At 45.9% G+C, this 24,866-nt stretch overlaps 1 protein-coding gene across 4 annotated transcripts in view; it reads left to right on the forward strand.

Moving 5' to 3' along the window:
• Window positions 1-24,866, forward strand: part of SLC38A10 (solute carrier family 38 member 10) — a 748,880-nt gene that overhangs the window by 223,342 nt on the left and 500,672 nt on the right. For all 4 annotated transcript variants that reach the window (XM_069655155.1, XM_069655156.1, XM_069655158.1 and 1 more), the window contains one exon: window positions 1,260-1,384. In XM_069655155.1, coding sequence (XP_069511256.1) covers window positions 1,260-1,384 — 125 coding nt within the window. The remainder of the gene's footprint in view (window positions 1-1,259; window positions 1,385-24,866) is intronic.

A 24,866-nucleotide genomic window follows, 5' to 3' on the forward strand; every position in this document is an offset into this window, starting at 1 on the left:
GAGTTCGACCATCTGCAGAACCACACACGCCATCAGAATACACCGCCACCCCTGGCGCCCTGCAGCTGCGAGCAAACCTCAATCTAACCTTAGAGTATAGAAGGATGCTCCCTGGCTTGAAAGACCGACATCAGCGGATAAGTCACCCGGCTTGAAAGACTGGCATTGAAGGATAACTGCTCAGTGCCCAAGAAGTCATGCTACCAACGTCTATACCACCCTTCGATGCTGTTTTGAAGAGATGCTATGTTGGAAGTATGTCTGTAGTACTGGTGGGCTCCCCTCGAAGCCGTCAGTATGCACACCCACGCTCTCAAGTGCGAGTGGTGATGCTCTCAATAAAGAGCCTGCCTCCACGTGGGAGAATCATTTAGCAGGCAACAATCAGATTTCCCATATTCTGTTTCCCTAGCACTGCACTGCACTGGTTTACAAGTAGCAGTACCCATTCCACAACAGTACAGTGAGCTGAAACGTGGTTGTAAACGCTCCTGAGTGGGGACCATCCATGAAACTGGTTATTTGGTATTGTTCACTCTAAAAAAAAAAAAATTAAAAAGCCACCTACAGTTTTGCAACAATATACATTGATGGTAAGGAGATAGACCACCTCTGATGAACATACAAGAGAAACACTTTGCATCGACCTTGCAAACCTACTGACTGCACAAGAGCTGCCTTGCACGACAGTGTGTGTACCAATAGTGCGAACGGCACAACACCCTCCCCTGTCAGTCTGTGGCAGCAAGAGCGAACTCCCACTCACAATAGCAACCAACATTGAGTGGAAACGAGCAGCCTAAGACTGACGAGCAAAATGTATGATAACATTTCAGCCTAGCCTTTTTTGCAGGAGTTTATGCACTTCTTAAAATGAAAGCACCAACGGCTCACCAAGCATGAGTGCTTGAAACATCTTTACAGACATACTTTGGTTCACTTTTATGTATAGTAAACATGATGTAAGGTTGAGTGTTGGATCTTCCTCTGCTCGTTAATAATGTATTGCACTTTTGCAGACCCCACTCTATAATAATTGTAGGACCCAACGTTGATGCTTTTTTCTTGGTGTATTGACAAGAATAGAAACATGTGAAAGTAAGAAGCTTTGGATTTTCATCTCCTACCCTTACTGGTCCTCACTTCCTCAGTCACAGCATTGCTTGCCTTCCACCTGGGTATTTGGTGCCTGCCTTTTTTTCTTGATTTTGGTTCCTCCCTTCTGATTCCATTCTTTCTTGCTTTCTCTCTGCTTGCAGATTGTGCTGTCCTCCTTCAAGCATGGCCTTTTCAGCGGCCAGTGGCTGGAGAGGGTCAGCTACACACGTTGGGAGGGCATTTTCCGGTGTATCCCTATCTTTGGTATGTCTTTCGCCTGCCAGTCGTAAGTACATTTATTTCGGCTCTCCCATTTAATAATCTGGTAAGATCTTTGTATGGTGAGGAAATGGGATTCTCTAAACTAAGGATGTCCAACAGCAAGTCCAGATGGGCTGGAAACATATCGAATTTTCAGGATACCCCTCATTATTATTCATGAGATAAATGTGCATGTAATGATTCTAACTGTATGTACATCTTTTTCCGTTAATACTAATGAGCGATATCCTGAACACTCATCAGGACTGCGGCCCTCGAGGCTGGGAGTTGGACACCCCTGCTCTAAACAGTGCCTCTTTTGATCTCCCACTACTCACATGTTTACCTATTTCTCTGGACAGAAATGCTTCTTCCTCCTACTAGAGGTGCTTGTTTGGGATTTAAGTATCTTTCTGATATTTTATTAAATGTACTGGTGATGGGTTGCAATGGTTGTTCTGCACTGTATGTCGTGTGAATAGAGATGCAAGAATGGGATTTTGTTGGCAAAAGAGGAGTCGCAAGCATATGGGATAGAAACCTTTAAATACCTCGAGGTTGGGGGGAGCGAGGATTGTGTGAATATAAATGCAGGGGGAGGTGGTAGGGTAGCACGTTCTAATGAAGCTGTGGCCCCTGCACAGGGGGTCATGAGGCTCATGAGCATCCTAAATGTGCCGTCTTTGCCTTCTTCACAAAGACGTTGGTAAAAGCAGAGACCTCCTCTCAGCAGAGGCAGCAAAGGCAAATCAGTAACAGAATTAAAGAGAGACAATCGTGAGCTGTAGTGGGAGGGAATAGACAGACTGGTTCAAGAAATTCGCTTGAGTGGAAGTAGGCAGCCTCAGGCTTCTCTCAAGGGGCACGTGGGCTTTATTCTTCTCACCAACATACAGGAAATCTCACACAAGTTTCACATAAAGGGAAAGGTCTGGTTATTTATTAAGTAAATGAGATATATTTATTCAGACCCTGCTTGAAAGCAAGTTTCGGAAGTTTGAGCTGGTGGTCGACACTTCATCAAAATAGCCCATAATGTTCTTCAAACTTTAAAGGAATTGTACAGTAAGAACATGTTTATTGCTGTGAATATTCAGGGTAAATGTGGCAACTTTGTGCCAGGTAAGTTGTTTTTAACCGTTATTTTAAAAACGTTGCATTACATAATGGTAGCATGTAAACGAGAGAATGCATTACATTTTAGGTCAATTTCAGTGATTTATGAGAATGTCAGAAGCAGTTTATGTGGAATCTAATTTACAAAGGAGTGTCAGGTCTACAAATTAACTATTAGCAGTTGGAAGTCCAAGTGCCTATTTGGGAGATCTGGAGCCCGACTAAATATGCTGGGATAGACTCGAGTGCCATTTTGTCCCCTGTGCCACTTCCCTGAGCCGCCATGTCTTTGGCGTGCCTTTTTGCGTCATGGCCCCTATGCGTCCACAAACACCTTGCCTCCAGCTTCTACCTCCAACTGCATCCTCCATATCCCAGGCCGTGCCTCGTCCTTTTCTTATTTCTGATGCAGACTATTTTGTTTCATAATTTTTTCAATGATTTTGGGGATGCATGCATTTCCTTTACTAAACATGTCAAACCTATTAACACCCCAGACGAAGTGGATAATAGCGGTAATGCCATTCTACGCAGATTTTCCTGCTGGGTACCTGTTCCGTCTCTTGGGACTGCGGGATAGCCTGCTTGAAAAGGCATTATCATTTACTTCCAAAATAAAAGGAATGGAACAAACCTAAGAACTGGGGATAACAAGACGCTGGTGTATCCAATCCATTGGGGGTGCTGGCAGGGTTAGGACTGTGGCCATTTTATTTCTGGGGCCGTGAGTCAGCTACAAGTTGTTGTTTGGGGCAAAGTGTACTTTTAGCTTAGAGGTGGCATATTGTCAGCATTTTCATCTGATCCCAGGGCTGAGAAAGTCCAGCTTGCAACACTGATAGGACTTCTCCCAATTCAGGGGTCTGCCTATAGAGCCTGAGCAGTTTAGTCCAGTACCAACTCGATTGACGGCTGTTTGTGGAAGTACCAGATATAGTTTAACACCATACCACAGTCTATAAAATAGGATTGTTCAGGCTGTAGCATTTACTACAAAAAGAAGATAGCTTTTTGATCACTTTTGTGGAAATGTGTACAGTGAAAGCGAGTCTTTTCCCGAGTACTCCTTGCTCTACAGAACCCAGGAAGTAGCTGTGAGACCGACTGGCAAGTGCAGTGGTCACATACTTCTTTCTGGAACTGGATTGGAATGTAGCCTGGGTTGCTCCTTCGTGGATAGGTAGCTGCTCCTGGGTGCGAAGGTTGGTTGGGTTGGAAGAAAGGAGGATCCCACTAGACAAAGCTTTCACCAAGGTTCACATATGCTTGTGTATGGAAGTTTCTCCAGTATTGTATCTTTCATAGATTCACATGCTATGAACAATTCCCCGTCGTCCGCCTGGAATCCAGCCTGATGTGGGGAAGTGTTCATCGGATGTGAATCTATGAAAGATGCAAATGCTGGAGAAATTGAGTTGCAGGTAAGAAACGTACCCTTCTGACTTTTGGCACCGGTCCAGTTTTGCTTTTGCTAAGGTTGAGATGCAAGAGATCGACTCCTGCAGTTGATGCTCAGTTTTTTGGATGGTCGCTTTGCAGTCCTCCATAGATTGATTGGCCACCAACAACTTCCTTTTGAGAGCTGGATTACCCATGAATTTTGCTTTGTGTTCTGCTTTGCTTCACAAACTTTTCTTTTTTTTATTGGATAACGTATGCTCTGCTGGTCAAGGTGATCAGAGTCCTATGGTATCCATACTGGGTTTAAAACGACCAACTCTGAGCCAGTGGAATGTCACTGTTTCATGATCCTTACACGACTCTAGACAGATTTGAAGTAGTAACTCAAAGCCTCCATTTTATACATTGACATTGGTGCCTGGGATGGTGTACTTTCGTACTTCAAAGTCTAGATGTAGTACATACTTATTTAAAGTTTGCTGACAGAACACATGGGTTTTCTGTGACAGGCTGGGGGTTGAGTATATGGCTAAATTGCTAGAAAGAATAGAATCCTGTTATGGTCCACCCCGGATTCCTAGAGGATGGCCAGGCTATTTTGTCAGGGGGGGGCTACTTTGAAGGGCAGACAGTATTTTTAGTTTGCAGACAATTATTTACTGCCACTCCCGTACAACATCAGACGTATCACATTGTAAACTCTGCACAGTAAGCTAAGCAAGTTTAGTTGACTTGAGTGTGGTGGAGTGTCCTAAATGCGAGCTCAAAAATGGACGCCACTGGAGTCTGTATATCCTATAGATAATCATGCGGGAGGCCCCATGGGGTGCGCAAAAGCAGGAAGAGACTTGTAGAGGTGAGGTCTTACAGGTGACTAGAGGATGATGCAAGGCGAAGTCTGGCCCTACGATGCAGAGCATACCTAGACTGAGGTGCTGGCCATTGACTGACATGTAGCCCAAAACCCGCAGTGAGGATGGAGTCGATACCGGAGAGAAGCAGCAGTCTTAGTCCCTGTAGGAAGAAACTGTGATTAAGAGCCTGAGAAGTGCATAACACTACAGCAGCACTACATTACTGCTGAAAGGTAGCGATGAGATGAGAACCGAACTAAAGCAAGAGATGGTGTCAAGAAGGTGACTGAGGCATGCAGTACCGTATTCATAGTTAAGGCAGGCTCAAGGATGGAATTGCATGTGCTGCAAGGGAGAACTTGGAGACTTCTGGAATGCTGGAAAACAGTCGAAATGCAAAGGTGCTGGAAGGAGGCCAGCAATGGGAACGTGCTGGGATATGACTTGGATACCTCGAGGGAAGTCAAAGGCACGCAAATTGGAACTAGGGTGGAGAACGTGAATCTTGAGGGATAAAAGAATTGTGCATTGAGGAACGCATGCCATGGGAGAATGTGCAACATCTGGTAATCGTTCCTAGAACCAATGAGAAAGTAGACATTGAGAAAATTAATATTGGGTGAAAAGCGTTGCCTGCTTGAACTTAAAGTAATGGTTCCTAGATCTACCAAAAAAGTGAATATTAAGAAAGTGAAATTTAAGGGCAAATGCTAAATGTTAGCTTGGGGGCTGCAAGACGATGGAAGCACAGAAAAGGTGTTTACATTTTGGCTACAACAGAGAACAAGAGCACCTGACGCCAGTCTCCGGTTTCTGAGAGTGCACACCATAAATTACGATCGAGTTATTAAAATCTTAGCTTGTAAGGAAAACGGCTGAACAGGTCCACAAGCCTATCTGTGCATTTCCGGAGTAGTGGTGAACCCTAAAAGAGGCAACATATGTAGCCCTTGCCTTGTCCATGAATACGGTACAAGTCAGTATTGGATGTACTTCTGAAGTACACTGCAAGTTTTTATTAAAAATATAAAATGCATGTATGATGTGTACATGCAACCCACAGTGCTCCTTTTAGTTGATACCCTCCTCAGATTGCTTTTTTCCGCCTTCGTATTCCGTCAGGGAGTGGAGGGGGAGGAGAAAGGTGACCCCTCCCCCCCCAAGCTTTCAATATGGTGAGGACAGATTTTTCAGCACTGGCGCCAGTGGGCAGATGATCTAGAGAATGCACATTAATACTTTTGTACATTCACACAAGCTTTCAGTATCTGGTTCTCCTGGACAAAGCTTCTTTTACGCATTGTCCCTCCTATACCACAGGTTCCAGTGCATAGGTAAATACAGGCTTTGTAAATAGGGCTTCACATAGGTTCAAATAAGTCACTCACAACATGAAGGGAAAACTGAAATGGTGTCTGAGTTAGAACATTGCTTCCCACAGAACAAGTCCTGTAGTGGTACATTATTTATTAAGCACAGACTTCTCAAATGAGCAACCTAGTTTCAAGATGCTATGTCCTACATAACATAGATATTATTTCAAATTGTATATCAAGATGCTGACTGCATACACATTCGATACATGCTAATTAAGGAACATAAGTGGAAACTTAAAAGCCTACAGTGTAGTACTATTTCTATTAGTAGGTTGTCCCACAGGCGACACCCTGAAGTGCAAAGCATTCTACCTCCAGATTGGTTGGTGGGGAATTTCTTCTAGTACTCAAGCCTTAGTACTTGATCCAACAAGGCGAGTTGAGGTACATTGCTCTACCATGATCCACAAATAGTTTGGTGCATGACCGTGCGCTATTTTCCAGATCTGCGTAAGCGCACGAACATGGATTTAGTCTGCTATAAGTAGCAAACCTAGAGATGATCGAGTCTGAGAAATATGGTTAGATTTTCTCAGCCCAAACCCATGCATGCCACGTGAATTTGGACTGCTTGGAGCTCAACCAATAGCTTCTTAGAGAAGCAACAGTATTGTACTCTAGATAGAACTGCTTAGAAATAATGTCACAGCGACCGATGGTCACTGTGGCACAGATGGAAGCAGGGACACCGCCTGCTCCACCACGTATTCCAACGACCAAATGGAGCGGTCTAGTTTATTTATAAGGTGGCACCTTCATTTTTGTAATTCGTTTCATAGTCGGAGAGGATCCAATACTCAGCGCATTGCAACCCTCCACGTTCCGTGGATCTTTGGTTGAGACGCACGTTTTCTGCTTTCCTATTCCTAGATATCGTTTGCCTTTGGCTGCTAGTGCCTCGTGCGCTACTCTTTGTTTTGCCTCCCTTTGTTAATCCTTCCTTGTGTGCGCCACACCATTCCAGCTGACTTCTCTACGCCTCACATGCTACGTGGTCACTTATGTCACGGCTTTATGTGCTTTTATAGCTTCACACACTGTCTCTGCCTCACCTTGCAAACTGCCTGAACAACTGCTTTTCGGACACCCATCTAGCAACCTATGGTCCTTGGAATCTGACTGCATTTCTCTGGATACCTTTATCTACAGAAGGCTGTAAATCATTGACACAGAGGGTTTTTGTGCCAGTAGACTTTTCCCTCTATACTGGGACAAGTCCCATCTGTCTGCCACGCTGTCCCTTTTTTGACTCATACAGGGGGGGTCATAGTGCCGATGGACCAGGACCTGTCCTATCTCTTCCAAGATAAGCTTTGGGACAAGGCTAAGACTGGAAATTTATCCCGCAGAACTTTGCGCAAAGAATCGGACTCATCAAACTCAGGTGAGACTAAAATCTTAGGATTTCCCTTGTTTAATAGTTTCTTGCATTGGTTGATCATATATTAATCAAAGTATGCTCTTCTTACCAAGGCATCCACCTGTGGGGCAAAAGACTGTCGAAAATGACACCCACATAACTAGGCACCTCCACTGGAGAAGGGGACACTACAAGGTTAGTAAGCCAGTGGAAAGCCATTGGAGTCTCAGTAGAACAACCAAGTAAAGGGATTTCTGTTTTACCACCATTTAGCTGCAGGCAGTTATCCTGCATCCAACACTGTACTGTACCCAGGCACTGAGTCAGCCAAAATATGAGCGTCATCAGCATATAGTTCACATTCAAAATCCAATTTTTCAATGACTTGTGCCAACAGTTACATATATGCATAAACGGCACAGGGGGGACAGAGCAGAACAATGAAGGACACCACAAAATAACTGATCCTTAAATGAGTCAAAATGTCCCACCTGAACCTTCTGTGTCTTCCACTTAAATAGGAATCCACCCAGGATAAAGCAGTGCAAGTAATATTCAGCACTGGTTTGAGCCATTGTATTATTATAGGAGGGTCCACTGTACCAAACACTGCCAACAAATACAAAAGGATACCTGCAGCTGGCTTAGCTCCGCCTCAGGTTTAGAAGTTTTTCATGTAATTGTACTGTAGTCTACTTACTGTGCAGTGGCCGAAGGCCTGTTTGCGAATTATCCAAGGAGTTGCACGTTTCAAGATATTTTGAAAGTTGAGAAGTTGCCTCTCCTTTGATAATTTTACTGACGAAGGAAAGGTTAAATAGAACCCTACAATTTACCTGTTTTTGAAGTATTTGAAAGGGTACAACTTCAAAAGGAGGGTTGTTCAGTAGCGAGGCTCATTCAATGAAGAACACCAGTTTCGCTCAAAAGGTTGCCCACAGTGCTCCCACCAGGAGCTACCCCTCCCTCACTCACTGACTGACTGTATAGAAATGCCTTTGAGAAAATGCATGACTTGGGGAGACAGACATGCAAAACAAGGGAGCTCACGACACTTCAAATATCTGTGCCACTGGCACTGAAAGAAATTAGCTGGAGAGTAAGCCATTACTGTTAAGAATGGCCTCTCAGAAATAATCGACCGCAAGACTTTGCAAGGGCAGGACGCAGCCATTGACCAAAAATACTTGCAGCAATGAAAAAGTGCCTGGCTTAGTCGCTCAACATGGTGAGAAAAGCTGTCAGGGCCTTAAAAGCAGCCACACTGCCGAAAGCCAACATTGGAGAGAACTACATGGCACCAAGGTGCAACATGTCGCTGGAATGCAGCATGACATAACATTAGTAATGGATTCTGAAAAACTCCAAAAACCCTTTTTGTTTGGTAAGGTGATGGAAAGCCTAAACACACATTTTTAAATGGGAATGACACATAAGGGTAAATAAATGGAGGGCTTCCCTAGTAAATCGGGGCTTTAATGACGAATTGCACATGTCCGCCAGGTACATTGACTCTAATTCAGAGCCATTCATAGACCTTTGTTAGAAAGGGGTAACACCACCTCCAAATAATTGACGGCTTGCATTTCAACAGGCTTTATCTAAAATTTAACCACAATGATGCAGAGCAGGGTAGTTGAGCAAATCTAGCTAGGTACTAGGTAGAAAAAGACAGGCTAAGGAGCAGCCCATATATCCATTCAAAATTCCAAAAGAACAGTCTTACGAAAGGATACCTTGATTTTAGATTCATCGTTTACTATGGTGATCTATTCCAGAAAAGCAATTGTTAATACAGAAGTGAAATAGGATTATTTGGGCTGCAAGCATGTTACAGCTTTTAAATCAATGTCTGGGAGAGTTTGGTAATAGAACTACTCAATTAGGGTACTCTAATTTGATTTCTTATTTTGTTACTCTAGGAAGTCTGTATAAGTAATAAAAGGTCAGCATAGGAAATAGAGACATATGGCAAAATGTGGTGCTCTGCTGATTTCTTGTATTGACTTCTCATCTGCTTTCTTCCTGGTAGCTTGGAGGGTATTATTGCCCAAAAAAGCATGCTGGAGTATTGCATGGAATTTGCTGAGAGTACTGATAGAAAAGTGTAAGGATACATGAGTCAAAGTATTAATACCTACAGCTCAATGAAATGGGTTTGTATTTTTGCCCCAATCTTATTCTCGCTATATGGAGCCGGCTTGCCAAAAGAGCTTAAAGAGTAAGAGCATATCTTCTCAGGTGTACAGTAACAATTGATGTCTTATGCCACCAATAGAGTTCTCTTTCCTCAAACACTAATTGGATTGCAGCATTTGATTTCTACATTAAAATGATACACTGTTCAAATAATCAGAAGATAAAACGTTCTAAAACAAAGATCATAGATTTCTCTAAATCCTAGAAAGGGTAGACTTCTCCTGGTAGATAAACACAGAAATCCTTGAGGTTGCGCAAGATTCTTTTTAATTTGGCATGAGATTTGATTCTGGCATCTCTTGAATTAAATCTCATGTACGATCTACACTTATTAGAGTTGGTGCACATAATGCAGTAGTATATACATTTTGTTATAATGCATGAAATAGAACACCCTTAAAGATATAAGACAAAGATTCAAACCTCAATTTGGTATGGTACACTTAGCCTTGGATTAAATATCCCGCCTAGTATAGAGTGAATTGTATTGAATCGAGACAATTGACACTTGTTCCAGCCCTATAGATGGAACTGGGACTACCCATAATAAAATCCTCAAATCCTATGTGGAAATAATCAGGAATTGTTATACAGATATTACTGCACAACTTTGCATGCGATGTGAATTAATACAAAAGAATGTATTAAGCCCAAATATTAAATCTACATAATTGATTTATTAAAACCCACTGGAATTGAATGTGTATCCATGAATTAAGTAACATTAAGTGAGTTAATGAAAACTGCATATGAAGTTTAATTAAAAGGTGGTCTCATCTGTTAGTTACCATACTGGTCTCAATCCCTGCTTCTATTTTGCACCCTCAAGGATCTGAAGGTATTTTGCACCCTGCAAGGAGTAACTAATACTGCTAAAGTGAAAGAACCACAAAGATACTTAATGGACCTGTACGACCAAGGGGTGCAGTGCCTATTTTGAACATTTAAATTGTGAAAGCCCCCAATACGAATTGTGGCAGGAGCATAGAACATAATTCCACTGTTGGAATAAATCTGACCATTGTGTAACACTGCTATTCAGCACACATACCATGTTGTATGTATCTGCCCAGTAATATCATATAAAAGACTGTTATTCAGACCTATCATTTTGCAATATTGCACTCATACGTTCAAAGAAGAAATGCTGTTATTGTACAATGCTACGACAAATACAATCTGTTATACGTTCTGAAGAGGAACAACTGTGGGATGAGGAAGTATGTTGGACATCTACTGCTTGGATTCCTCAGATAAGGAACCTCATGGTCATCATCAACCAATGAAAACCAGAAAGAATGTCCTGCTCTTATCAGAAGAGCAGCAAATAGGTTAATGCCGAAGGAAGAAGAGAATGAGTTCTTGCAGGATACATCAGATGATTCAGGATCATTCCCACAAACTATGCTTATTACGGTGCAGGTAGGAGAAATGTCAAGCACAGCATGCTAATTCCCGCCACAGCGTAGCATGTCAATTACTGTATGCCCAGAAAGTAAGAGCCATCTGCAAGTGACCATTGCTACTCAGATGTCATTCCAAATAGGACTCCATGATGGATACAATGGATACAGAATGGCTGCACCTCCATCCACATAAGAGGCACCAGCAGACCAGGATGGGGTAGCTTTGGGAATATATACTTCACTGAGCTTGCTGGGCTCTGCTTGACCTAGAACTTTAGCTCCTGCAGCCATCTTATATCCATGGCATGCTTGTACAAACTGACGACCATTACCTATTGAACTCCATGTGCATTAAGTTGGTTTACAGGTTGCTTCCCTCACTCTGCTTGTAGAAATGTTATGGTATGACAGGCAAACTTGTAAGACGTGAACTTTTACCCAAGGGGTATTTTCGAGCTGGAACGACTAAGCCTAAATCCAGAGAGCAAGAAAATACAATTAGCTGCTGTGTTAACGAGGGAAACGGAAAGCTTTCAGTTCTCTACGGAAAACCGAATGCAAATTACACAGTCACTGTGCATTTGTAGACGCTGAAATGAATCTCCTTGCTGGTCTGTAAAGCTTTATTCTTATTGCTGGAGACTAAAGCAATCCTGTGTTGTTGCAGCAAATGGGGAAATATGCAGGCAAATTGGCCTGGTGGTAGTTATCTGCCTTCATTGTTTTTCACCTTCTATCTTAGTTTTCCGGCATTGGGCCCTTGAGCATGAAATATATGGGCTTCTGGGATTCAGAAACCAACCTTCCTGGGTACATTTTGTGTTTTGGTGCATCCAACCCCCTTCGGCTATTTCATGCTATTAATATATATAGCATTGGTGAGCCACTGTAAACAATGGGTCAACAGAGAGCCTTAACCACTGTTAAAAAATTCTTGAAATAGCTTTCCGGCATAATGCTCAATGTCTCCCGTATTCAACACCCCACTAGGATAATACAGACTGCAAGGTTCTAAGCATCTCCTTTGGCTGTTTTCTTATGTTTCTAGCTGCTTTAGTGATTTAGTAGTTGGGTGGATGCTTTCATCAGTGCTTTAAGTGGGCTGGAGAATCGAGGTGTGTCCTAAATATGGGAAATGAGGCTGGAAATTGGTTTGTTCCCATGTTGTGAGGGCACTGGGAGTCTGGCAGGAGGGGTGGGTTGTTCTGCCTCTCCTTCCGTTTCTTAATCACAGGCTCTGATAAATAGATTATGAATAGAAACAGAAAGAGAGGCAGGTGCACCAAAATGATGATGATGGCAGGGCTTCCTGCTGAATTCGGAGCCTATGATAAAGAAACAGGAGAGCCAGGCGCAGGAAAAGTTATTATAGAAATACACCTGCCTCTCTTTTTGTTTCTTAATCAGAGTCACCAACCTCCTCAGAAGTGCTTTTACCCAACAGAGCCATGTGTTATGTTATGGTAAGGGAATTTATTGAGCGCACGTACAACCGAAGGCATATTCGTGCTGATTGAGAGAAGGATTAACATATTTGAGTACAGCCTAGAATAAGATTATTTTCAGCAGCCGGTGGAAAGTAAGATGATCCTCAGTCCCACGTATGGTGAAAGGCAGATTGTTCCAAGCCTTTGCGGCAGCTACTCAGAGCGCACGCCCACCTATCCGTGAGAGTCGGATCCAGGGAACCGCCACTAAAAGAGCGGAACGAGAGCGCAACACACATGTAGGAGCATAGGGAAACACATTTCTCCAGCAGATATTCAGCCTCAAGACCGTAGAAAGCCTGATGTACCATACACACATGGCCTTAAAAAGAAGACTGCTTTCAACCGGAAGCCAGTGGAGTTTCCTTAGCAGGGGGGACATGTGGGCACCAAAGGGAGGCCGAAGAATAGCTCTGGCAGCCGCATATTAGAGTAGCTGTAACCGATTTAGAAGGCAACGAGGTTGAGGCAAGTGGCGTGAGTTACAGTAATCGAGCCCACTCAGAACCAATGTCGGTGGTGAAAGAGGTGTGGCGAAAGGGCTGTCTGCAGGAGTAGGCACATCTAATTAAGAAACACAATTAGAGGCAGGTGCACTGCTATTATATCATTTGGTGCACCCACCTCTAATTTTTCTTAATCAAAGTGCCGCCCCAACAGGCAGACCGTTTGCTATGCAGCTCTGTTGTGTAAATAGGCTGCCTGAGCGGTATCGGTCGTCCTAGGGCTAGCTGGGGAGACTCGAGAACCAGCTCAGGAGCACTTTTTGGGGATAACGGGGTTCTGGATGTAACAAGTGTTATTGTTCATTGCCCTTTTTATGCGCCCTCAGCTTGGTCTCAAGCCCATAAGTCTGGTGTAGGACACAAACAGCCATCGCTGAACTTGTCTACAGGCTTTAATGACCCTGTAATAATGGTATAGACTCTCAAATGATGCCTACTGGCTCAGTAGTATTGAAAAAGAGGCAGGTGCATTATTCATCTTATTTTCCAGGTTACAGTTAAGCGGTTATGTAATTACATAGGGATGTCCACTGGTCAATTCATTCACGAGTCCGCTCACTCTGCAGCTAACATAGAAAACGCTCATTTACCGTTACCGCTCCAACAATATGCTCTCACACGTCTACATGACCATCATAGCCACCACCTTCCAGCTCAGGCGCACATTGCCACTACATTACAGCCGAATTTATATAATACACGGGAGACGCATCACAAAAGTCCTCTAGTGATACTCGGGCTCATTAACGGGAATCGGGTGTAACTGATGACCTTCTGAATTTCTCACCTGACAAGTATTTAATCACCAGTTACTCAGGGCTCCTCTCTTCCAGTTAACGAACCCATGTGTAAATCATAACCCTCCTCCTGCTTCCCAGACACTCCCCGGTAATGACTCCTTTCTTGCTTTGGTCGAACCCATTAAACATACCTTGAGGCCCCTCTCTTTCTTTTAAGTTAATACGTATGCATCTTGGCGACTCTTTACACCCACCATAAATCATTGTTGATGTAACTACTTGGCCTTTCTTCTTGAATTACATCTTTTGTTACTGGGTGCCCACGTGCCTACTCCATTCATGACCCCTAGTCGTTACATCCCTTAACTGAGAATGCTATCTTGCCGACTCAATCGCTGACAGCCACGGAGAGATGGCTCTGTGAGTTAAGCACCTCTCGCTGATATGGGGCTATCCTGCAGTGCACATGTCCAAGTCCCGGCTGGCTGTTATTCTTCTGAGGTGATAAATGGAGTGCTGTTAAATTGGGTGATAACGCCTATTGTTGGAGTGCTTGGAAACCGGAAGAACGTGGCAATAGGTGCTGTGTGAAACCTTGCACTTCTTAGTCCTTTTGTGTTGCTTAATTGCTCTTCTAGATGAATGGCGCCTTCTGGAATTCCCTGCGATTCTGGGAAAACCGCAGCATTGACCGACTGGTGGCGCGCTTTCTCCCTCAGAGACTGAAATCACGCAGCCGCACCAGTATTGTACAATGTGAATGATGCTTTTACAGCAGTGGCCTAGGAGTGGGGGCGGCTTCTGGGGCTTGGCAGGAACACGGGGTTTGGGCATCCCAACCCTCATGCCCTGCTGGCTTCTTGTTAACGTTTCGAAGGTTTCAGCCTTGAAGTCTGCCAGCTAGACCGCCTCGGATCCATCCCCGAAGGACGGGATGATAAAGGCGCCCAAACAATGAAAGAAGAATTTGGGGTTGCGGCTCTTGAGTGAGAAGTCGCCTTGATGTGTATTCGTTGGCCCTGGCACACGCTGTGCCTGCAGTATGGTCTTCTTAACCTTCAGCATTCAGCGACATTACTTTCCCACCCACGTTAATCAAGGGCAGGCTAGCCTACAAGAAAGCGAGGCACCGCAGCCGGGCACTGTGCCTCTTACAAGACTGCGGGGCGATTTCCCCCGCACAAAGCGTACACCCACTTTCTGTGCAGAAAGGACCAGTTTTTCCTGTGGCTCGAGGAGCCGGAGCCTGGGCCTACAGGTGTGTCTAAGACACAGGGCCACAAGTCGTTTCTCAGTTGCACTTGCACGCCACGCGTAACCGACTCCATACTTTGGGCCTCATTACGACCCAGGCGGTAAGGGGTTCACGGCAGCGTAAACAGCGCCGACCCTTACCGCCTGAGTACGAGGTCCCTTAGCGCCATGGCGGATTTAACACCTGCTTTTAGCAGGTGTTAAAATCCATGGCGCTAAGGGACCATGGAGTTAATTACGCCACCGTAATTTACGGTGGCGTAATTAACGCCTTCCCCACTCCCATTATGCCCTATGAGGTAAAAATGGGAATGGGGATTGGGGACTTACCGCCCCGCCAAGGTCGGAATGGGGCGGTAAGTCCGCCAACCACCATGGCGTAAACGTAGTTTACGCCATGGTGGTAAAGTCACGGCCCAGGCGGTAACTTACCGCCTGGGTCGTAATGAGGCCCTTTGTATTGCTTTCTAAGTGGCTAATATAGGTCAGAGACCTAGTGCCTGCTAGAGTCGGTGCGTGCCGTGCGGTCTTGGGTAAGATAGGGCAGAGACCTAGTGGCCTCTGCAGAGTCGGTGCATGCCGTGCACTCTTGGGTAAGGTAGGTCAGAGACCTAGTGCCCGCTAGAGTCGGTGCTTGCTGTGCAGTCTTGGGTAAGATAGGTCAGAGACCTTGTGCCCTCTGCAGAGTCGGTGCGTGCCGTGCAGTCTTGGGTAATGCCCTCTGCAGAGTTGGTGCGTGCCGTGCAGTCTTGGGTAAAATAGGGCAGAGACCTAGTGGCCTCTGCAGAGTCGGTGCGTGCCGTGCAATCTTGCAGACACAATTGTAGTTGGAAAATAGCGACTCCTATATAACTCATAGCCCTGTTGGGAAATTTACAAATGTTTATTTATTTGATTTGTATGATTCTGTTTGTTTGGTCCAATAACAGGGGTCGCCAAGGTCGGACTGGGGCATAACATCGGTCCAGGCACCACCCAAAAATGGCCACCAATTACTTATTACAATTAGTTACTTTTCGGAGCAGACTCAGTAATGCCCAATATAGTATGCTGGTAAAATATGTTGCAAATAACGCTTTTAAAAGCATATTTGCTTAGTAACATTGGTTAAAACTAGTGTAGTAACTTATGAAACTGTCCTGGCCAAAACAACTGGGCCATACTAGAATCATGGTCTGGCACTTTGGGCATTAGCCTATTGCACTATTGCCTTATAGGCCAGTCCGAGCCGGGAGGTCACGTACTGCAATCTTTTTAGATTTGCACTGCCCACCAGTGAACTCAATGGACCGGAAATGAGATGTCTGACAGGATTTATCAGGTACCCCAATCGTTTGCAAAGCAGGCTGCCCATCATCGTTTGCAAAGCAGGCTGCCCATCGTGCCACGCGCTTTGTACAGCCCTGGCGAGAACCTCAGACCTGGCTGTAGTGTGCATCGAGCCCACCGGGGCTTTTTGCCCATTATCCCCACCACTATGGAATGCATTTGTCGTTCCTCGCCTCCTGTATTGAGCTGCCGCAACATTAAATACGGTTCTCCGAAAACCCCTTGGCGATCGCTGCGCGAAGGGCCTCAGCATCACCCCTCCCCAGCTCGGAGCCGCCATCCATTTCGTAACACTTTGCAAATTAAACGATTGCTTCACGTTGGCCGAACTGGATAGAATAATGAATTGCTGTACCGGCGAGTCTTTAAATGAATCAGCCGTTAGAGATCGGCGCGCCTTTGCACCTTATAAATCAGAGTTATGGCGTTGGTGCAAAACTGGGGGCGTCCGTCGTTCAGGGAGGCAAGTGGCAACAGTTCAGCAGAGCGCGAGTGTCTCGGAAACTTGGATAACTTTACCGCACGCTCTCATGTTTGCCTCTGCTAGCCTGGTGCTTTTGCCTTTTATGCGTTCTCGTTACTACGCGTCATCTTACCAGGGGTCGACTGGGAACCAACAGAGGCCCTGCACGTGGTTTGCAAAGTGTCCTTACGCTGTGTGAGTAATTGGTGACTGGGAGGCTGGGCAAGAGGAGCAGAACACAAGGGTAACCACACAAAAAAGGCCAACAGGGTAGCGGTCCCCTAGTAAATCTCCAGAGTTACTTTTAGGCCACTACGGCTCATCATTTTCAAGTTGCAGGTGAAGAAATCAAAACCCCCATGAAAGGGGAGGTTTGCTGATACTGGCCTTCCTTTCATCCGAGGCTTGGCCTCTCTTGATACTCACAATTTTCTAAAGTAATGGCACGCCCCAACTTTAACACTCACCAAATAACTTGTCTTGATTCCAGTAGAAGCTAATTTTGAAATTCCATCGTGCCCGAACTAAGCAATAAAGTTCGCCGTGGAGTAGCCACCTATTAAGGCTAGCATTTGTTGAGTGCCCTGGCGTTGGTGTCTCTGTAGCTTAGTTGGGTTTATGTGGGTAGTAGGGCAAGGGATGGCTCTGATGGAAATCTTTGGGTACAGGATGTAACCCGTGCCTCTTTAGTCTTCTGATTTGTAGCATCTTTTGTGAACATTGCAAAATGGACAACTCTGTGCTCTACATGCTTTTTCTAGATGGTGCCAGTTTTTTAGTCCCACACAGCCTTATTCTTAGAGCCGGTTTCCAAAATATTGGCAAAGCATAAGTAAGCGAGCATGGCTACCTCCAATTGTTTTACTGGGAAGCACAGGGTGTTTGTTCTGCTGATGTTCAGTTTCCATGTTTCTTAACCCAGCTGTGTTGCAGTGGTAGCTGAGCATGAGGTTTATTTTTAAATCGATGCTGTTGAATTTGTCAGATTTGTCAATTGTTGAGGTAAACATATTTACAGTCGGTTTTTGAGCTGGTGAGAAGGGCTTTGCTTGCATTATAGTGCAGCATTCATATTGCAGTTCCCTATTGAGGCCGTATGTGATAATTGTTGATGTCACAAATTACTCTGGCTATTCCTTTTGTAAATTGAATGTGCTGTGAAGCAGCATCACTGAACCTTCTGGCTATGAGGGGACCAGAGAGCCAGTCATGAAAATGGCTGCGATTTGACAGGCCCCCATGATCCTCAAAACTACCCCTCGTTACTTTTACATGTCATTTATCTGATTGTGAAAGCAGACCTTGAGAATGAGCAGAATCCAGCCAGGTGATTTTGATCCAGTGGTGACAGATATCTGAGGCTTCCTGAGTTCTCCAGAGGCCTGGCTGCCCTTTTGCGAGCGGATGGCTGGTGAGCTGAGGGATGCTGATGGAGCCATTGATGTGCATTGTGGAGACATGTTACCCCGTGGGAAATCTTGTGGCTCTACCGACAATCTGGGAATCCCCTAATTGCTCCCTAATGCTGGGAGTCCTGTGCACAACGTGGCCCATGCTGTCTTGCAGTGCTCTCAGGAAGCAGGATCTACATCAGCCGTGCAAATAGTCCTGTGGCACTAAGACTCCCTGCTGATCTCCAGGGTAATTTGCTAAATGAACCTGCTCTCATTTTGTTATACATACATACAGACTGTCGGGAAGTCACCTGATCGTGACTGTAGTCCTAACCTACTGCTCCAAGGATTGCTTCTCTTCCTGGCAACTCCTTTGCCACCCACCCCCCCCAGCTGTGCGTGGACTGCTGCTGATGTTCCCCTGCCATCTCCTTCCCATACCTGCTGGAGGAAAGGGCCTTCTGATGCCACCACGCCTTGACCAACTTCTCTTCCTGGGCGATTTTTCTGCCCCTAGCTGTGCGTGGACTGCTTCCGTGGTGCCTAAGGTGCCCCCACCATCTGCCCTCCACCCCCTGAACTTGCATACCTTCTCGAGGAAAGGACCTTCTGACGCTGTAGTACCATCACGGAAAGTCACGTGGTCCCTTTAGTCACCTCTTCATATTTCAACCTCCTAGGGCGTCCTTATTCTAAGGTGTCTTATTCAAGGGCCATCTTTCATCCTGTTTGCGCTGAGTGCGCCCATACATCCACTACTCCATGTTTCTCCTACTTCTTCATCGCATTTACATATAACTATTTCCTGATGCTTGTGAATCTGCTTAGAATCACATGCTGTGCATATAGTCCGACATCTAGTGGTAATTGCAGAGTATTGCATCTTGTCTTTGGAGGAACGAAAGGGGACGTTGACATGGGCGTGCCTGTAACACTATCCCTAACGTGACGTGTAGTGTACCCAAATTCCCTCACTCGTCGAGGTCCCTCATATTGTTTTTTCTGCTTGGCTAGCTGGTCCCCTTATGCAGAGCTTGTAAATTTGCTAACTCATTTCTTTGTCCACGACCTCCGGTCTTTTTATATATTTGTCCCCTTCATCAACGACTACCTGACTACCACTGCCGAAGACCGCGGAAGATAACTCCTGATTTAGACGGCTGGTGCTCCGCTAGGGAGAGTGGGGTCCGGGGCTCTATTTCTTTTCAAGAATGAATTTCCTTCTCCCCTCTTTTTTCCCCCCTCTGGTTTTGCTGTCCCTATAAACCTGAGCTATGGACAGTACACCTTTTAAATGTTGCCTTTCTTTTAAAGGCAAGTACCCCTGGAAGGACACGCACCGGAGGTGCAATAAGTGTTTCCCTCGAGATCACCACGAGGCGTCCTGTCGGTCTTGCCAGCTTTTGCATCGTAAGACGATTAAAGTTAAACAGTGACAATTAAAGTTAAACGGTGGGCGGCCTACGCCAGATGCAGGCCGAGGGTAGCTCCCCCGCTGCCGCTGAGAGTGAAGAGGAACTTAACTACAGCCGTGGCTCCGACACGGATGCCATCGACCTATCTTCAGAGTGGCCACGCGCAGAGTCATCCGGCCCCGGCAGGCAGACCGACGGTTCTGCTATGGGGAGTGTACATCCCGGCGACAGGGACTACTCACAAAGGTAAACACACAACCCCCCAAACCGCCTCGATGGACTCGTCAGGACAGTCAAAGACGTCAATGGGTATGCCGATTTCTTGACGGAACCCGCCGAGCCACAGGGTTGGCAGCCCACCCCGCAACCATGCATTCCAATAACAAGGGTGTCGGCACCAAAATTCATAAGGCCATCGAGACGCCTCCTAAGAGTGCGCCAACGCAGAAAGTTCTGACAACTTCGGAAGCTACAGCGAAGCTGCTAGAACAGCCGAAACACCTCCCAAACACACCAAACATCTGTGAGAGCCTCGCGAAGATCGCTTCGGCAGTTAATCGGCCCAAGGACAGGTCGAAAGACACGTCCACACGCCGAGATAGGCAGGAAGACTATTCTGAAGGTCCCCAGCCCCTGGCTAAGACCTTCTCTGATAAATCTCGACGGTCTAAACACTCAGATCCCCAAGAGTAGCCCTTTCCCCTCCAGATCCCTCTGGCTCATCCTTATGGACCAGAGATAGGTTTGAGGGTTGTATGAATAGACTTTCAAAATGTGTGGACTTCTCAGAAAGGTTTACCACGCCTAAAAGGCACAGTGAGGAAGACTTCTATACTACTGTGTCTAAATTTCAGAGGATCTCCTGCCCTCTTCATGAGTAGGTGTTTGACCTGACAGAACCAGAGGAGGTTCCTCAGGACCCTTATTTAAAAGAAGATGATCCCTTTGAGGACCCTATTGACCAGGCCTCAGATTGGGGGAATGAACAGCCAGTGGATAATCCACCATGGCTGTCACCAACTAATAACCCTGATTGGACATGTTATGCATGGATCCTCCCGGATCTCCTTGCATTGGACTGGCATCTCCCATAGAGGACCAGATGGCATTTAATTCCATTTTCAAGAAGGATGCATACATTTTTTAGATTGCCACCTAAGAAGCAGTGCAAGACACTAACTTCATGGAAGATATTCTGAAGGAGAAACCACCTGCAAGCCAGGCTATACCTTTATTGAACTCCATTAAATGGCGTATCACCCCTTCTTTGCGGACGCCATCGCAAACCAGGGCTGTGAACCCATGGGTCGAGAAGCTTTTTTACCCCTCACCTACAGACCCTATCTACATTTGAGGACATGCCACTCCATATTCCCTAGTGGTGACTACAACTAGGAATAGAGCAGGAGTACCCTTGTCCATGGGCGAGGCACCACCGGACAAAGACTGCAAGAAATTGTATGCCCTGGGGAAGCAAGTCACTTCTGCGGCAGCCTATTCCACCAGGATTGCCAACAGTACTACGTTTTTGCCAGCTACAGCAACTTTCAGTGGAATCTGCTTTAGGAAGGCCTGCAAGAGGTCCCTGAACTGACAGTCACGCCTGCTGGTGATAGTGGCAGAGCAGAGGTAGGTGAATCATAATATTCTTAAGAACACCCTAGATGCTGAAGAGACAGCAGGGAGAACTCTGGCAGGTACCCTTTTGAAGAGGCACGCAAAGTTGAAAAATTCAGGGTTCAGAACCAGAGACTCGGGCATCACTCATCAACAAACCATGGAGGAATCCAACCTGTTTCGTAAAGCTGTAGATGAGGCACTAGAGACTGCGAAGAAAGAACATGAGACTTTAAAATCTTTGAACCAGATAACTCAAAGGCCTTTTCAGCAGCGAGGTGGCAGCTCGCACCGCTCCTTTCGCGTACAATCTTACCCACGTTCTCCACACAACCAATACGGAACTGTTCTCAGGATAGGGGTCAGCTGCCTCTAACCAGTATCGGCCTAGAGGACTGCGCCGTGGCAAGGGAAGGGGTAGAGGCTCCTCAGCCTCCAATCAGAAATGACTCGCAGATCCGGGTCCCCTCCCATGCCTCCAGAGTCAGGGGACGGATAACATAATTCTTCCATGCATGGGAGGGAATTACTACAGACCAGTGGGTGCTCAAGACTGTCAGCCACGGTTACTGTATCGAGTTCGGCCGACCACCTCGATACCGACCACCAAAGTCCAGATGTTTGTTATCAGAACATCTGAAGATCCTACTGCAAGAGGTCGAGATCCTGCAGGAAAAGGGTGCAACCGAAGTCGTCCCGTTCTACAGGTAAACAAGGGTATTTATTCAGTGTACTTCCTGGTACCCAAAAAGGATCTCACTATGCGTCCTGTGCTAGACTTGCGCCCAGCGAACAAATTTGTCAAACCACAAAAGCTTTGAGTGATAACGTTGCAAGAGGTAATCCCTCTACTGACAAAGATGGGCTACATGGCAACATTGGACATTAAAGATGCATACTTTACTATTTCATTGTTGCCAGCACACAGAAAATACCTAAGGTTCATAATAGAGAACAAGCACTATCAGTTCAAGGTCCTTCCCTTCAGCATTACCTCAGCCCCAAGGGTATTTACAAAGGTGCTGGCAGTAGCAGCAGCTCACCCGTGCAGTCAATACATCCCAGTTTATCTTTACCTCAACGACTGGTTCATTGCAGGGGATTCATACTGAACATGCCTCTCAAGCACCCAGAAGACGATATATCTACTATTCAGTCTGGGATTCTCAGTAAACAAGAAGGAATCCAGCCTATACCCGAGCCAAGTCAAACAATTTCTGGGGGCCCTGATTTGGACAGAAGAGGGCCTCGTCTTCCCCTCCGAGAGGGTTCAAAACCTGCTGTTTCAGAACCCTCAATAAGTAGCCAGTCGAGAGGTGACAGTACGCAAAGCCATGCGACTGTTAGGAATGATGGCCTCCTGCATTTATTTAGTCCCACACGCATGTTTGCGCATGCGCCCCATGCAAGAGTGGCTCAACAGCCAATGGTGTCAGGCCAGCGGACAATGGGACGATCTAGTGGTGGTCTCGGCAGCCCTAGTTTTCTCGCTGAAGTGGTGGTCGAGGGAGAACCTCTTGAAGGGGAAGACCTTCACCACCCACCCAGGAGAAGCTGCTCTCACTACGGACACATCTCTCACAGGGTGGGGGGCTCACCTCCTTCAGCAGACGGCACACAGCGTTTGGTCCCCAGCAGTAGCCTCCAACCACATAAACCTGTTGGAGCTGTTAGCACTGTTGAAAGCCCTGAGTGTTCAAAGCCCTGAAGGCCTTTCAGACACAGTTACAGGGGAAGACAGTACTAGTCTTCACGGACAGTACCACGGCCAGGTATTATCTGAACAAGCAAGCAGGCACTCTCCAGGGTTATCCAAAAAGTCCAAGAACATATAGAAGTGGGCTCTCGGACACAAGATGTTCATCCTGTCTCAACATGTTCCATTGGAACTCAATCTTCTGGCGGACGTGCTCAGCAGAGACTTCCCGCTACCCACAGAGTACGAATGGCGACTACACGAAGCCATCAGCTCCAACGTTTTTGCAGAATGGGGCTTCCCAGAGATCGACTTGTTCGTAACTCTGGAGAACTCACAATGCCCCGATTATGCCTACAGGTACCCTGAGAACCGATCCGAGGGGAACAGTCTATGGATAACATGGTCAGGGAAATGCGTTTACGCCCCATCCCCCATTCCCCTACTCAACAAGATAGTGCACAAGGTGCACCAGGAACCAGTCACCATGATACTGGTGGTCCCGGAGTGGGCCCGCCAACACTGGTTCTCTTATCTGATGGAGATGTCAATTATCCCTCTGATGAAACTACCTTGCCCATACAACATGCTATCACAGGACAAGGGGGAAACACTTCATCCATGCCTGTTAACTCTCAATTTAGTGGCATGGCTCAAATACTTAGAGAAGCAAGAAAGCCTAACACCAGACATTGCTACTCCAATAAATGGAAACGCTTCGTCATATAGTGACATTCCAAGATCATCAATCACATAGACTGCTCTCCTACTCATATTGTACTATACCTGACTCACCTACTAGACTCGGGTCAGGTTTTTAATTGCCTGACGGCCCACTTAGCTGCACTTTCAGCCTATACTACGTCCCAGCAGATCCCAGTAATTAAAGCTTTCATCGAAGAGGTTAAAAGAATGCATTTCTCTATTTCAATTCCATCTCCCAGATGGGACCTAAATGTGGTATTAACTAGACTTAAGGGATCTCCCTTTGAACCTATGCATAAGTCTAGTCTCAAAGCGCTTACTTACAAGACCGCTTTCCTAGTGTCAGTCACTTCAATAAGGAGAGTTAGTGAGCTACAGGTCCTTTCAATTCTAGACCCTTTTGTCACAATTCAGTGATAAGGTGGTTCTGCACACTCGCCCACGCTGTGCGCCCAAATTCATTTCAAAGTTCCATGTGAAACAATCAGTAGAACTGCCCACATTCTTCCAGAACCCCACTAACGTGGCATAAATAAGCTTAAACACATCTGATGTGCGCAGAGCAGTCCTGTACTGGAAAGAACTAAACCACTAAGGAAAACAAACCAGTTTTTCATTTCAGGGGCAGCTGGTAGAGAAGGTGACCCTGTCTCTAAATCAGCCATCTCAAGGTGGATTGTCAATTGCCTCACACTCTGCTACACTCTTGCCAAGCGAGATCTGCCCTTCAAGCCTAGAGCACACTCTACTCGGGGCACTGGGGCTTCCATAGCTTTCATTGTAAATGTTCCCCTCGAATCCATTTGCAACACCTTTACAAAACACTATTGCCTAGACACTCACTCTAGGTCTGATTCTCAGTTGGGGCAAGCAGTAATAAGACTTTTTTTTCACTACTGTTCCTTCTCACATTCCACCACCAACTCCAGGTACTGCTCGCTGGTCTATGCATAGCATGTGATTCTAAGCAGATTCACAAGCTTCAGATGACCTACATTACTTACTGTAATAGCATTTCTGATGATTGTATCTGCTTAGATTCACATGCGCCCACCCTTCCTCCCCGCTTGGATGAAAGGCACATAGACATCTTACTACTTCTTATCTCTCTTTGTACTCACTCACGATAGTCATAAGGCTCCCTCACAGCAGTAATACAATCAGAGGGACCTCGACGCATGAGGGACTT

This window comes from Ambystoma mexicanum, chromosome 3q, assembly GCF_040938575.1.
Source record: "Ambystoma mexicanum isolate Mex_15411 chromosome 3q, UKY_AmexF1_1, whole genome shotgun sequence".
NCBI lineage: Eukaryota > Metazoa > Chordata > Amphibia > Caudata > Ambystomatidae > Ambystoma > Ambystoma mexicanum.